Source organism: Spodoptera frugiperda, chromosome 23 (assembly GCF_023101765.2).
Source record: "Spodoptera frugiperda isolate SF20-4 chromosome 23, AGI-APGP_CSIRO_Sfru_2.0, whole genome shotgun sequence".
Classification (NCBI taxonomy): Eukaryota; Metazoa; Arthropoda; class Insecta; order Lepidoptera; family Noctuidae; genus Spodoptera; species Spodoptera frugiperda.
The window spans coordinates 2,525,163-2,540,363 of record NC_064234.1 but is presented as its reverse complement, the minus strand read 5'-3'; the positions used below and the strand labels follow the sequence as shown (position 1 = coordinate 2,540,363).

Genomic DNA, 15,201 nt, shown 5'->3' with positions numbered 1-15,201 from the left:
AATAAACGGCAAGTGCAAACATTTGCTACCTATTGATGTTTATTCCTGATTTACAATAAAATATTCGTTTTAAAAAGTGGAAAGTTACTAATAATTAATATGTCTCACATTTGCTTTTAGTCTTTAATTTAAAATACAGTTTTGAAACTCTAATAGAGGTTATAAAAAGTTTTGATAACTTTAAATTACCTTTTTCCTTGTATATTGTAATATATTCATAGATTGCGCAGTACGTATTTGTGTATAATGTTTTAATTTTAAAGAAAAATATCATTTATTGGACCACCAGCCTTAAAATCTACTTACTTACTCATTCTCTTAACAAAAACTAGGATATTGGTCTCCGATACGAGATTTCCTACTTCTTTAATTAAACTAAGTAGCTTGAAAGTCCCTCGAATCTAAGCTTTGTAGCCTACCTCCTTTATAGGTAAATGGACTACATAAAATAAAATAAAATAAAAGTACTTAATAAGTTCTGCAGACTGGATGTTCAAACAAACATCTTATTTTAACTTCACTATATTAGCATTGATGACTACATTTAGATTGTCCTTTGATGATCAATTATATCACATAGGTAATATTACCAAATGTGCAATGTTCTTGTCCATTAACCCTTTAAACCCAGTTAAATATTGAAGATATTATATAATAATAGTTGTATCTCTATACGACTATTATTATGTATAATCAAAAAAGATTGATGGGTAGAATTGCATGATATCCATTAACAATCTGTGAGAGTCCACTGCATTGCTGGGCTTTTTTCGGCTTTTCGATTATGTCTCCTTTACAAAAGAAGGGTTTGGACACTTAATCTCCATGCTATGCTTGGAAATTAATTAATAATTTAGTAATAATTAATTAAGTATGTGGCACAAAAGTTATAATAAACTTAATAATAAATAATTTACTTTTAGTACGATACAGCCCCCCCCCCCGGTGACCCCTTGCTTGGGTTTGATTCCCTTGTCTGTCCAAAATCACTCTGGGGAAAACGTTGCGTATTTTTATCCATATATTTTAACTAACTCTAGTAAATTATAAAAACACCTATTACTAATTTTCGTTACACCAAAGCAATTTGAATACTAAATAATAAAAAAAATACGCTTGTCGCGTAAATTGCACGAGTAGCAGTTGCGTGGTAGCGCGTAGTAGCTGTGTAGTAGCTCGTAGTAGCTCGTAGTAGCTGCGTACTAGCTCGTTCGTTGTACCTACGTAGTAGCTCGTAGCAGTTACGTAGTACCTCACTCGTTGTAGCTACGTTACTGCGTAGTAGCACTGTGTAGTGTTAATGCTATGTTTAGAGCCGCTATGTTAGTCTCGTAGACGTTGCGTAGTTGCCACAGAGTTGGTAGACGTCGAGAAAACTCTTTGAAAAAGTAATTTCATTGGCTGTGGTATGACAATTAAAGAGTTACGATATACCTAGGCGTGACAATTTCTAATGTTTTATAAGATAGTTATTGCATATTTTTTGGCATTCCACGAAAACAAATACGAATCCATACTTTCAACCTATAAACAAACACAATAAAACGAAGCATTCAAATATGAACACAATCGTTGCTGCAATTACTGTAAAAAAAGACAACACCAATCTTCAAACAGCCAATTCCATAAACACAAACACAATAGTGGAAAAAAAAAACAGAATGAAATCGTTGGGACGGCGCAGCGTAGAGACACTTAAAAAGCCAATCAGGGAATGGAACCGATGCAATATGCACGTAAGCTATTAACTGGTGTACACTGATTCAACTCGGTGGACTTGCACTCCATTCGCAATCAAATAAACCAACTCTTTTAAATCCACGTCAATAATTATGCAAAGAGTTCTGTTAACTAACAACGTTTTTTATTTGTGTGGAATTCTCGTCAGTTCTTTTTTTGGATGGCAATATTTTTTGAGAATTGCGTTCCAATTTTGAATGGTTTGTGGAATATGGATTATTGTGTTGTTTTAATTTTCTTTTATTATTTTTTATTTAATGTGAGCATCTTTTATAGGGTTTTATTTGTTACAAATACCTTATCAATTTAGTTATTATGGTATTTATGGTTATCCGTTTACTCAACTAACTGTTTGACGAAAAACTCGACTATACCGCTCATGAATATGAGCCTCTGGCATAGCTTGAGACTAGTTGAGTTCCTCGTTAAGTCTCACGAAAGGCATACTACGTTACCAACTGTTATTAAGGTAAGCTAACCAAATAAGGCCTACCTTATTTTTATTACCGCCTAGCTCGTAGGTTTAAAATGACAATGGGCTGATAATTTCAAAATCTTATATTTATTTATTAAACTTTGTAATAATGGAATCAAAATGGCTTTAGAAACAAAAATTTCAATTTTATAAACACAAATAACTAAAGTGTCACTTTGGCCTTATTGGGAACCCTATGTCTTAATAAGGCCTCAATAAAAACTAGTAAGTATTCAACTTCTTAATTATAACAAAACTTTGTCAATGCTTATAATAAATGTAATGAGATCTTATTAATTAATTTTGGTCATTATACATCAGGCTAAACGAGTTTCTCATCATGTAATACCCATGTAACATCTTTGAAGTCATCGGTACCCCAGCATCAGTCAAATGAATGAGAACAACTTCTTGTTCTGTAGCCAATTTAGCGACCGACCTAGCTTTCGTGTAGTCGATCCACTCTTTAGATGGTTGATGGCTGAACCACTTCTTTGGAAGTTATATCTGGCTGCAGCAGCCTACCGGGTAAAACAGGGTGCATAAAATTCGAAGGGTGAATAGATACTATGAAGAATTTCCCGATATCCAATCACCCCTTTTCTGTACCTATTCACCCCGTTTACCCGTTTCTACCATTTTAACAGCGTTTTGCATCTTTTGCAAAATCCATTGGCTTTCTTTTTGACAGAAGCTGGTGATCCGTTTTCTATGAAATAACTGAAAAACAACTATGCCGTAATAAGGCCTACACGTTTTTTTAGTAGGCTTTATTAGGGCATGGCACATAGGTAAACAAAACAACGATTATATGAAATACACCGATATTATAGCTATTTCACTAATGTGAGGAGATGGCTAAATGTGTAATTGTCATACAGACCAAACACGGCACGTCGTATACTGATAAATATAAAAATACTAACAGTTTACGCTACTCGAATTTTATAAAAACTAAAGTGCGCTCCACGTCGTGATTGTTTTCGTCTGTAGGTTCCAACATAATCGCGGCACGGGTTGCTTGCTGTGCTCAAATTAGTTAAGTAATGTGCATGCACACTTCTACAAACTTTGGCGACCATTTGACATCGGGAAGAGGGAAATTTTCAAAATAGGCTTTATTGGGGCATAGGCCTTATTTGGTTAGGTTACCTACATAACTAGTATAAAACAAAGTCGCTTTCTCTGTCCTTATGTCCCTTTGTATGCTGAAATCTTTATAACTACGCAACTGATTTTGATGCGGTTCATATGTATAATACATGCATAATATATCACTATTGCATCCATGCGAAGCTGGGGCGGGTCGCGAATAGTGCAATACTACGGTTCGGCAAATAATCGTACCCTTTCGTAGGACATACCAATAATACACACACAATTCATAATACATAACAAGTTTGTACTTGTTATGTATTATGAATTTTTGGAAATCGGAATACACGTCGCCGTAATCACGCCTGACAATCGGCCAATCATAATTATGCCAGTAATTTGATGAAAGCCGGGCAGTTTGTTCACATACAATAGCGCTGCTATTTTGCAGCGTACCATCGTTTAAAATTTGTAATAGTAAACCAATTTTTAAATTTTATTCTGTAAACGAATAATTATTAATACGTTGGTTAAGCTTTTCTACTAATTAAAAAACTGTTGTAGGCAAATTCTCCGTTAACGTCTGTCACTAGTGACTCCTATGGCATGTTTGTTTGTGCAACAGTAAAGCAATAAATACATTATTAAACAAGAATTAATATTACATGGGTCTTATAACACAAATGGTGAAAAGTGGGTGTAGATACATATTACAGCGGCATTACGTGCCGTAATGTGCACCTCAGCCCATCCCTTCGGGGATAACAGGCGTGACATTAACGAAGTAATTAAGAAATAAACAACGTTTAGTAAAACTAAATGTACCACAGTCACGTATTGGTCCTTGTGACTCTAAAACCAGAAAAAAATCTTCCCGATATTAACAGCACCAATGGCACTTTCACGTACCGCTATTAAATAAGAAGTAAGTTAAATGGTGACATTTTTGAATCAAGGGTCCCGTTATAAGGAGCGGTGCTAAAATATAGCATTTTCTCGTGGAACGTGAACGAACCTCGCCCCCTCTTGAGGTCTGGCAATCGTCTTGGTGGTGTCGTCAACTGTTATGTCTCTGAGACTCGGTCATAGGCGTTCTTGGATCATATTGAAATAGGATAGGACTTCATTCTGTTTTTAATAAAAGTTCGTTTTTATCCGATTTCCAAAAAAGGTGAGGTTTGTCTATTTGGTTACATGTATACAAGGTTTTCCAGAAGTCGATGTTTAACCGGATTAGTGGCATAGTCGTAACAGTTACCAGAAATATATTATATCGACCAAGCTATGAGAAAAACGAACAAAGTACCATAATTAATATTGTAGTGTGTTAGTGCTATACAATGAGATTTTCTACATTTCCTAGTATCATCTTAGTATTCTCAGCTCATTGTGAATATCTAGATCATAGATAACAATGGTTTAGTATTATAATTGACATCCTAGTTTATACAATAACTTGTTCAGAAATGAAATAAAACTGATCTCTCTGAGAAATTGTGTTATTATTTGAAATTGTATGCTTTGTCATTATTGTGATCTCCGGCTACCGTAAATGCGGGTCTGCGGAAGGCGAGCTAGAGTAGCTTGCCGCCTGATTAGAACCCCGTAACCCTCAAAGAGCCGTCAGACCACCACAGATATGGCCCAGCAGAGCTGATGCCTGATCCGTAACTGCGGACTATACAGCGGGTCTCCGGCACGAAGAGCAGGAGTAGGAACGGGGTGGTTTTTAGTCAGTAAGAGTGACACTCCCTCTCGCCTCGCCCAAGACGGGAGAAGTCTTTGGATAATTCTCTCCTTCCCCCAAAAGGCATTGGTGTTACCGGCTCTTTGTCATGATGAATCGATAAAAAATATCTTGTTGTGTGTGCAAGAACAAATACGTATTGGTTTTGAAACTTATTTTTTTTTATTTCATTTATCTAGTGCTCTCAAAATGTGGTGGATAGTGGAAGGATCTGAAATCCAAAAAAGGTTTTAAAATGGAGGTCGAATAAATAAATTGTTGCTTTCTTATCCTGATTTATAACATCTAGGAACACCCAAGCGGCGACTCACAACTTGAAACGGTCGGTACCTGTTATGACCCATCTCGTAAAATATATCTAATATTTCGTAACTAACTTTATTTTACTGTGCACCCGTGTATCTTGGACATTTCAACTGAGATTCTTTAAGGTACTTCTAAAAGCCATTTGAGTTTTGCTCCCATTTTCTTGTGAACGACTGTGCAGGTAATGTGTTTTCATTGAGATGAAATGCTTGTACGAAGTCACTAGTACTCGTATCTAATATGTCGATGCTCAGCTTCCATTAAAATTATTGTAGCCTTAACACAATTATTATAAAGAAATCTATTGATAATCTGCACAATGAGTGTTGCAGATACCTAAGTTAATTACTGAAACCTGGGAAATCGCCAACCGCATTGAGCAACCGTGGTGATTAATGCTCAAATCTCCTCCGTGTGAGAAAAGGCCTTCGGTCAGCAGTGGCCTAGCCTATAATAAGTATAGAGTGTTGATGTGATATGATGATTAATTTCACAAAAAATTAGCACAATCTGTCTGTCTGCATAAATAATACAAAATAGAGGACCTCTTATGTATCAAAGTTTTTAAAGATTGATGTACGGTGACAGTAGATGCTGGCGTTCTATGCAAATCATGTCTAAATCTGTTTTTGAAGAAAATCGAGCCCATTTAAAGTCCGTACGATTCCAGCGTACCTATACAGGTAGGTACAGGTGTACATAGCATGCAGAATTTATCTCACGATAAAAATAAATTCGAATGCAATACAATCTTTGACTTTCTGAATCGTAGTCTACAATTGGGTTTCTGAATAAACGAACAGAAACGTTTTGTTTGGGACTTGCTATTCTATATTTTTTACTCTTTCTGCTAAAAGTAGGTATTGTACATATTAGGTTTTTTTTGTCTGTGCAATGAACTCTTATTTATAGATAGAGATTCAGTATTTTAGTAGCATTGCCTTCGACATTTTATACCCTCGAGGTTTACTTATTCAGAGACATAAAGCAGACTATAAAGATACAAATATAGTGCCATCAGTAACTGCAGACGTCGGACGAGAAATAATTTTAATATTTTATTGTACCAATCTCTACAAGCGTTCCTCTTATTGCTGGTTGGAGAAACTTTCCTAAATACATTTCTTTTAACGTATTTGGCTGAGTTTACTTTGTTATTTCTTGAATGGGAACCGAGTCTCTTATTCAATTTTTGTTTCTTATTTGGAGTTTATTTTGCTTTTTAAGATTGGTTGTTTTATTGCTTCGGTCAGTCTTTATAATCCCTATTCATTAATACTACTCATTTATACTAAGTGTCTTATGTATGTAGGTTTACAGTCGTTCTTAGTCTTGTTATACCCTCATTCTTTCAGCAGATTAATTTTCTATTCCCGGGATAATAATGCAATCAAAGAACCTATTACTTGGCCAAACGACATATGTATGTATGTATGTATGTATTGATGTGTATAATACCTCGTCCCTCTTTCAGATAAACCTCTAAGTTTATGTATAATACTCGGCACGAAACATGGCAAAAATTTGAGTAGAGAAGACGTAAGTTAACGTGAAAACAAGAAAAGGAATTTATGTTGAAAGTCAAAGTGAGAAATAATGCCATCAATAATCCATCACGAAAACTAAGGCCGTGGTTCATGCCTAGTATACATACTTAACCTTAAGCAAGCGAACCACAATTTCTGCACAAAAAACCTTAAAAAACTCGCATTTTAAATTAGTAAGTCTTCAAGAAATAACCTCGCGCAATCAATCTAAAATTACTACTGCATTTGAAGTAGTTTTTGCGTGAATTTTTCCAATATTTATGAGCACCGTCGCTTGGGTTCAAGCTACCATCAGACTAATTACCGGGGTTGCATAGACTACATGGAGTGCCCTCGGCCTCGGGCCCCACAATCGTTGTTTGTGCATTCAATAGAGCTTGGAGATTGAAAAACCACAATTTGTATAGACAGGAGATATTGTGTTGAGCCAATCACTGAGATTGATTTTGCTGTCGCGTTCCATAAATATTTTTGCTTTTTTTTTGTAACTAGTCGAGCCTTTGAGTGTTTTTGAGTGCTTTGGTTTTTAATAACGAGTTCTGTATTCATTATTGATGTGTTTGTTTTTCTGATGGGAGGAGTATCAATGTAATTTAAAATGCCTATTAGTGTATGACTTCTGATCAGAGGCGGCCTTAGGGGGTGGCGAACAGGGCAATCGCCCGGGGCCTCGCTCTTGCAAGGGCCTCGCGCTACACAACCCAAGCAAATTTAAAAAAATATAGATTTTTTTTTAACTTTTTATTTTGATCCTTAATTACTTATTCAGGTTATAACATAGCGGTAAATTAAAATAAAGTTAGTTACTTAACTAATTCCATTAAAATTACTAAAACAGCTTTAATTTTACAATAATGTCTTGGCAGTGTACTTCCAACGCATTTGTTGCAAAATTACAATAGAAATTTCTAACAGTGTAATTGATAGTACTTGAATATCGCGCCTCAAAATACTTGAAGATCTGTTTTTTAATCGTATAGCATTCGGGTCAGCTCGGGAGTCGAGACAGTTAATGTTCTGCTATTCTATCTCTCGGGGCATCCCCGCGATTCATTTCGTTCGTCAACTCTTAACAGAATAATCTAACGAATGAGCTACGTCATTTTCGATGGAAAGAATAGCAAGGGCTGAAAGCCGATCTTGTGTCATCGAATTCCTCAAATATGTTTTAATGATTTTAAGCCTCGAAAAACTCCTTTCAGCAGACGCAACTGTAACAGGTGTGGTGGCAATAATTCTCAGGACTATTTCGATAGTGGGGTAAACTTCGGTTAATTTTTTTTCTATTATGTATTTCAGCACCGAGATAATGTCGTCGTTTCCTTCATACACACGAATGAACATATTCAGTTCTTCGTACAATTCATGTCCATCAATATCACATGATTACATCATTACTGTCATAGATATTTGCAAGTCGCTGCATCGTTTCAAAAGTTCACTATCACTGATTTCCTTTAATCTTTTTGTATTATACATGAAACCAAATATGCTCTCATGGTGTTTAAGTGCCTCAAACCTAGGATGACAGCTTGCGCGCACGTTGTCGACAATAACATAAAAATAGTTTATTTTGAAAATCTCTTCCGCATTCAATTCATGAACTTCATCTTTCCCTTCATTATCAAAATGCCTTTTTTTACGTCGTCTTCTGACTTCTTTAAACTGTCTGTCAATCTCATTTTCCCTCTCTCTCGCTGTTACAAGAGATGACTGAAAACCATTTTCTCGATAATTATCGAGCCAATTTGTGAATGCGTCTAGGTGTTGTATAGCCACATCTATGTATATACAATGTGATAGGGGTGAGACTTCTAACCCGTTAAGGCTGAGTACTACTTCTAATTTTATCGACAAAAGTCGGGGGTCGAAGGGGTCGAATCCCCTCCCCCTAAAAGTTATGGCTATTTTAATATTTTTTTTACTTTTTTTGATATCAAAGGTTGTATGCGTCGTAGAAACAAAAAAAAAACAACAAACGGTAGCTAATAACCTTGGCTAACTAATTCATTACTTTTTTCATATGTTTGATAATGTTTTGGTGAGAAAAAAAATTATTTGTGAATAATTTTTACCAGTTTAGTATTTTCCAATATTTTCAATTAGGGGTTCAACCCTCCATATTATTTTTTTTGTCGATAAAATTAGATGTAGTACTCAGCCTTAACGGGTTAGAAGTCCCACCCCTATCACATTGTATATGTGTGATTCGAGTGAGACAAGCGGCAACTTTATAGATTTAGTAAAGTTAATAGCCCGATTTGACCCCGTGCTGAGACTAGTTAGATTATTCTGTTTTAATTAAAAATTTTAGTCTTAGGAAAAGTCGCAAACATCAATTTTAAAATGTATCATCTCTGTATTTGTTAATTTTGCAAATCTTTCAAAGTAAAATCTTTTAAAACTCAAAATTTATTTATTTGTACTAGCTTTTGCCCGCGACTTCGTTCGCGTGGAATAGTGACTTCCGGCAAATTTTTGGTTTTAACCACATAGTTCCCGATCTCGCGGGATCTCTTCAAAAATGAGATGTGGAAGATATTCCAGGGAACTCTTCAAAAATCAACATAATGAGCTCTGCGTTTGAATTTAATAGATGTATACTCACTTAGGGCATTGAAAAAATAGTTTAAAAACGGACTTAAACTAACTTAAAACTAAAGAAAGCTACGAATTACGAATTTATAACAATTAAAAAAGAAACTATATTACAACCTATCCTCTATGCTATAATAACCAAGCTTAAACTAAATAATTTAAAAGAAACGACTTAAATCTAATCTAATTAATTTATAAATTAGACTTACAATTTTATTAAAAAAACTAACTACAGTAACTACTAATAATCGATATCAAACTAAACCTACGTCAAATAGTTTAACCAAAAAACCAGGAAAACCCAACAAATAAACTTATTAATTGACAAATACAACGAAACCAATTTAGAATATACGAAACAGCAGGACCACTACAGACAAATAATCATACGACTGATAATACACTTTTTCTACGATAGTACCGATACCCAACCAAATGAATGTAACGAAACCATAGCGCGATCTATTTCGATCCCAACACCATCTATCGAGGATAAAGACAACTTGGATTATTTATTTATACTCCGTTCGGGCATTTTCTTTGTACTAAAAGTTTAATTATATTGATATTATTTTTTTCATACCTTTTTACTATTTATTTACTTTTTTCGATGAATTAAAACAATAACATGAACCGAAGTCGTGTAACGATCGACATAGAATTATCTATACTCCGTTAGAGCATTTTCTTTGTACTAAATGTTTTATTATATTGATATTATTTTTTTCATACCTTTTTACTATTTATTTACTTTTTTTCGATAAATTAAAACAATAACATGAACCGAAGTCGTGTAACGATCGACATAGAATTATTTATAAATAATTTATTTCTTATTTTTATTTTTTTATTTTTGAAATAAAAATATATCTATGTCCTTTCTAAGGTTCTAAACTATATCTGTACCAAATTTCAACCAAATCCGTCAAATAGTTGCGGAGATTAATGGTATAAGCATAGAATGTTCGACGTGATTCTTTAATTTGACATAACTTTTTTATTTATGAACCGATTGACATGAAACAAACACTAAATGTAAATTTAAGCATCCCACAATATATTCGTGAAAACCGCATCCAACTCGGATCAGCCGTTTCTGAGATTAGCGCGCACAGACGAACAGACAAACAGACAAACAGACAAACAGACAAACAGACAAACAGACAAAAAAAAAGTTAATTACATTTTTGGGTTCGACATCGACATAACAATAACCCCTGCTATTTTTTTAATTTTTATTTTCAATGTACAGACAGCACTTTTCTACGATTTTATTATATGTATAGATAACTTTAGTATTTCTCGTCAAACATAACAGTACCTAAACCAAACAACCAGACCTACTTTCGCATCACATACTTTTTACGAAGGACAAAGGGCCTCGCAAAGACCTGTCGCCCGGAGCCTCGCAATGGGTAAGGCCGCCGCTGCTTCTGAGTGACTAGCTGCCACACACAAAGACATTTCATGATTACTTAAACTATTCCTTTAGTAACGATTTTGTTCCGAAAACAATTGCTAAGGACTGGTTTAAGTAAGATATATAAGATATTCCAACAATCTTAATTTGTTATTATAGTTTATAAGGTCTTTATATACTACAAGCCCAGAACTGTTTCTGACATTTTCTTTCTGTAATAAACTGCTTTTTCTATCGGAAAAACAGTTCTGAGAGCAAATTGAAATTCAAACCTCAAGTGATTAGACTTCAGTCACCACAGCGCAACGTAACAAACGTCGTTCAGATTTTAATTATGTTGTTATTTACTTAAGTTTTACTTAAACAAGTATTTTTATAATATCTACTTGATATCGTCCTAAAATAAAATAAGTATAATTGATCACCAATCTTTCGTGTATTTAGCGTAAACATACACCATATTAAACCGTATTTTAAACAAAAGAAAAGAATGCTTAAATTCTCTTAACCACTCTAACGTCCGGCCCGCGCGACCGTTTATCTCTCTAACGTCCAGCCGCGCACGGCATCCGAACCGCGCGCGACTCGCAAGTTCGTCGTAACAAAAAACCTATATAGCTACTGAACCGTAATGCCTAGAATAAAGAAAAGAATACCAAAAAAAAGATTGAAGAATACTGATCAATCTTAACGATTTTTTTAAATCTTTAGTTAATCTTTAAAATACAATAAAACGGGTTAAACATGAAACACAGAAAAAAAACAGAATTATTTCTACCTTTTTAGAATATACGGCACAACTATTGCATATTTTATCAATAAAATATTTTTACAACAAACTAGACTCATTACCCTTTCTTTTGATGTATATATGATTATATTCGGTTAACTCTAAGTATTGTAATTAAATCGAAAGAAAACACTACTCGTAATTTTACACATCAAAAAACCTGAGGAACACATTGACATTATTATGGAATCTTCAATGAATTTAGTATATTTCTCTTTGAAAAATATATTATTTTGCTTATTACGAAATGTATTTCGATATTTTATATACTATTGTAATGCAAAGTATGTAAAATATGTATAAACAAAACTAAAAGTGGCCAACACCAGACCGGCCATTTTTTTCGAAACAACAATCGTTTGAAGTTAAAATTAGACTAGATTTATCAGCTAAAACTGTGATATTTATACATCATCGTAAAGCACAAATCTTCTAGTTTATTTTGATGTATAACACTTGCAAGATGAATTAAACAAAACTGTAGTATTTACGACATAATTGTTGGAACTCACAAAAACACTTCAAAAACGAGTCAACTAACTTTAAAAAATTATATTTTGTTTGTCAAAGCATATTACAACGCCATGTCTTATTTTTTCGTCGAACAATTTATTCAGCTGTATAGATAATCAGTCAAAACTCACCAAACAAGACCGTATTTTAAACTAGAGGGAGTTAAACAGAACTCGTCACCTTGGAAACTATAGTATCCATGGACGTATGACGCTCCTTTTTTTGGATACCGTGCTATCCATGGACGTTAGAGTGGTTAACGTTAATAAATCCTTTACCGTTTCACATAATAGGCTGTATGCGATTATGTCTTGATGTAACTGTGAACTCGTAAAAAAGTTACGCGGTTTTCGTTTCGCCTTTCGGTCGTCAGTATTCATCTGAGACGCGGGGGTGGTGCACGCCCTCCGCTGCTAATTTTCCCGCCAATATGTACGCGAGAGGTACGATCGGTATTTTCAGTGTAATATTTCGATTTTTAAGAGTAATATCACATAAATCAGTTGTAAATTTTAAAGATTTATATTAATGTGTTGATAATATGAAATAGATTACATTTTACTTGATTTATTTTTCAGTTTTTGTAAGTGTTATTTTAGATTTTTAATTTTTATTTGTGATATTGTTTCAGTTGTAACGTTGGTGCTAATTTTCGCCTACATAGAATCTATACAAAGTTTCGGTAAGTTTTTTTATTTTATTCATATTTATTTTACGATAGGCCAAGCTTAGTACCAATATTAATAGTTATATTAAACAATGATTACACTTGGGTATTTTTAAATACCATTAAATTATGTATACGTTGATAAAAAAGATATTGTGTAATGAATATGTATAACTTGTCATCCGGTAGAGCTATCAATAGTTCACTACAATATACATTTTATTTAAATTTAAATTCTATGTTTAAACATACATTTGTGTTTTATTTAATTCATGAAGTTTACTATTGTGCCCGCTATGTTTTTTTTCTTTTACGGTACTTAAGTAAAAAATAATAACGTTAGATTAATTAATAGTTATTATCCCTATTTTTATTTTTGTAATGGATTGTGTATGAACAAAATAAGTTACTTTTCTTTCACGAATATTTTTTTGTGAACTACGTTTCAAAAACCCAACGTTAACCTCCTCTTTTCAAAGTCCATTAATATACGTACTAAAAACTGCTCCTAATTGTAAGATTTTTTTTTCTGAAAATCGTCTTAAAATCAATTCGACCAATCGTGAGATAATCACGCACAAAAATACATATGTACAGGTTAAACAGAATTATTTCTTGAAGTCGGTCAGAAACTGTAAAAAAACTACAATCTTTTTTTTTAAACATCCGCCTTCAATTTTTTTACCGCCTCCATTTTTTTAAGTCAGGTAATATCCCTAAATTCTTCACCTAAATTTAAAAATACTACGCTGAAAACCACATCAAAATCAGGTATGTAAACAGGTCAAACTGAGAACCTCAATTTTTTGAAGTCGGTAAAAAGTATGTATTTGTTCACACCTCTGCTTACCCCGTTGCGGAGAATAACAGACAACGTTATGTTAATCTGTGACTAATTTTAAAATCACTCTGTAACTGTAACTAAAAAGCTTTCTGACAGCTGAATTAAGGAAGTTTTGTAATGCATGGCAAAAATACTCGTAAAATCCAACCAAATGTATTTCATACTAATATTATAATGTCTGTTTGTTTGTCTGTATTCCACGGCAAAACGGAACGACGATTTGACGTGATTTTTCATGTGAAGATAGTTAAAGGTATGGAGAGAGATATTGGCTACTTTTCGTCGCTTTTTAACCCTCCACTTCCCTAAAATGGAACGTGGCGGTTTTTGATGATAATTTCGCAATTTTCATATTTTAAATGAATGATTTATTTCGTTACGGGATCCAAAACAGTCATTCATGTCCCTAGGACGCGTCGGACTTGAACGTTCCGGTGTTTTCATGGTTGTATCTACCGTAGAAGCTAGCTTATAGGAATTGCAGTGGTATGAGGGATTGTGGCGGGATTTATCCCATTAAGATAGTCAAAGACTGAAACCAGATAAATCTAACCGCCGTACTCAGAGTCATTTAATGGTTACTTAACCAAGTCCTTAGCAGTTGTTTTCGATACAAAATCGTTACTAAGGAATAGTTTAAGTAATCATTACATGTCTGAATGCGGCAGTAAGACTTTGAATCAAAGCAGAAGACACAGATATAACTCTTCGCTCCGGACGCACCCAACCGTTCGATGTATTTCCAAACGATTAATCGCAACTCGATTGATTTTAAAGCAGGACTCGAATAAATCTCCTTTGATATCAAATTTATCACGAGATTTTTACGTCTCATTGAATATTGCTATCCGTGTGCTCCTAGTTTTTGATGTCAGCTCGACAGTTCAAATAAATATTCTAATTACATAAAGGTAAGGTTTGAAATAGAAAATCAATGTAATTGATTGTCGTCTTTGACTTATTTTGTAGACTAGAAATGGAATACTTTGTGTCAAAGAAATACTTATTTTTGGGATTTTATATTCCCCAATACAGGGTTTAAGTCACCACATCTAAATGTGGTGAAGTTAATTGTCCATCCCTAAGGATGATATTAGATAGATATCATTGTTCATCCCTAAGGATGAACAATTAACTTATGCAACATGTTTGGGAAGTCAACTTATTAAAATGTATTTGTGAATAATTTAATGCAATTGACATTGCACTTAAGAATGATAGGGTATTATACTAGACAAATCCCATACTTTTTTCGTAACGTCAAAAACGATATTATCCATGAATTCTGTATGAAATAGTGCGTTTAATGACGTCATTAGATTATTACGTTAAGTTGGAGTCTTATTTCTATAAAATTAGCTAGAAAAATCGAAAATATATTATGCAGATCATCAAATCTATGAAATGAAAGTGTGATTATTTTTGAATATTCTATTGTATAGAAAAGTCGAAATAATTT

General features: G+C 33.8%; 1 protein-coding gene across 2 annotated transcripts in view; it reads left to right on the top strand.

Annotated features, from left to right (window-relative positions):
- The window catches only part of LOC118267231 (beta-1,3-glucosyltransferase), a 32,092-nt gene that overhangs the window by 212 nt on the left and 16,679 nt on the right, over positions 1 to 15,201 (top strand). The window contains exons 1-2 of one of the 2 annotated variants that reach the window (XM_035581093.2): positions 12,596 to 12,674; positions 12,863 to 12,913. In XM_035581093.2, coding sequence (XP_035436986.2) covers positions 12,662 to 12,674; positions 12,863 to 12,913 — 64 coding nt within the window. In that variant the 5' untranslated portion in view covers positions 12,596 to 12,661. Of the gene's footprint in view, positions 1 to 12,595; positions 12,675 to 12,862; positions 12,914 to 15,201 lie in introns of those variants that run through there. The other variant, XM_035581094.2, reaches the window with a different exon arrangement.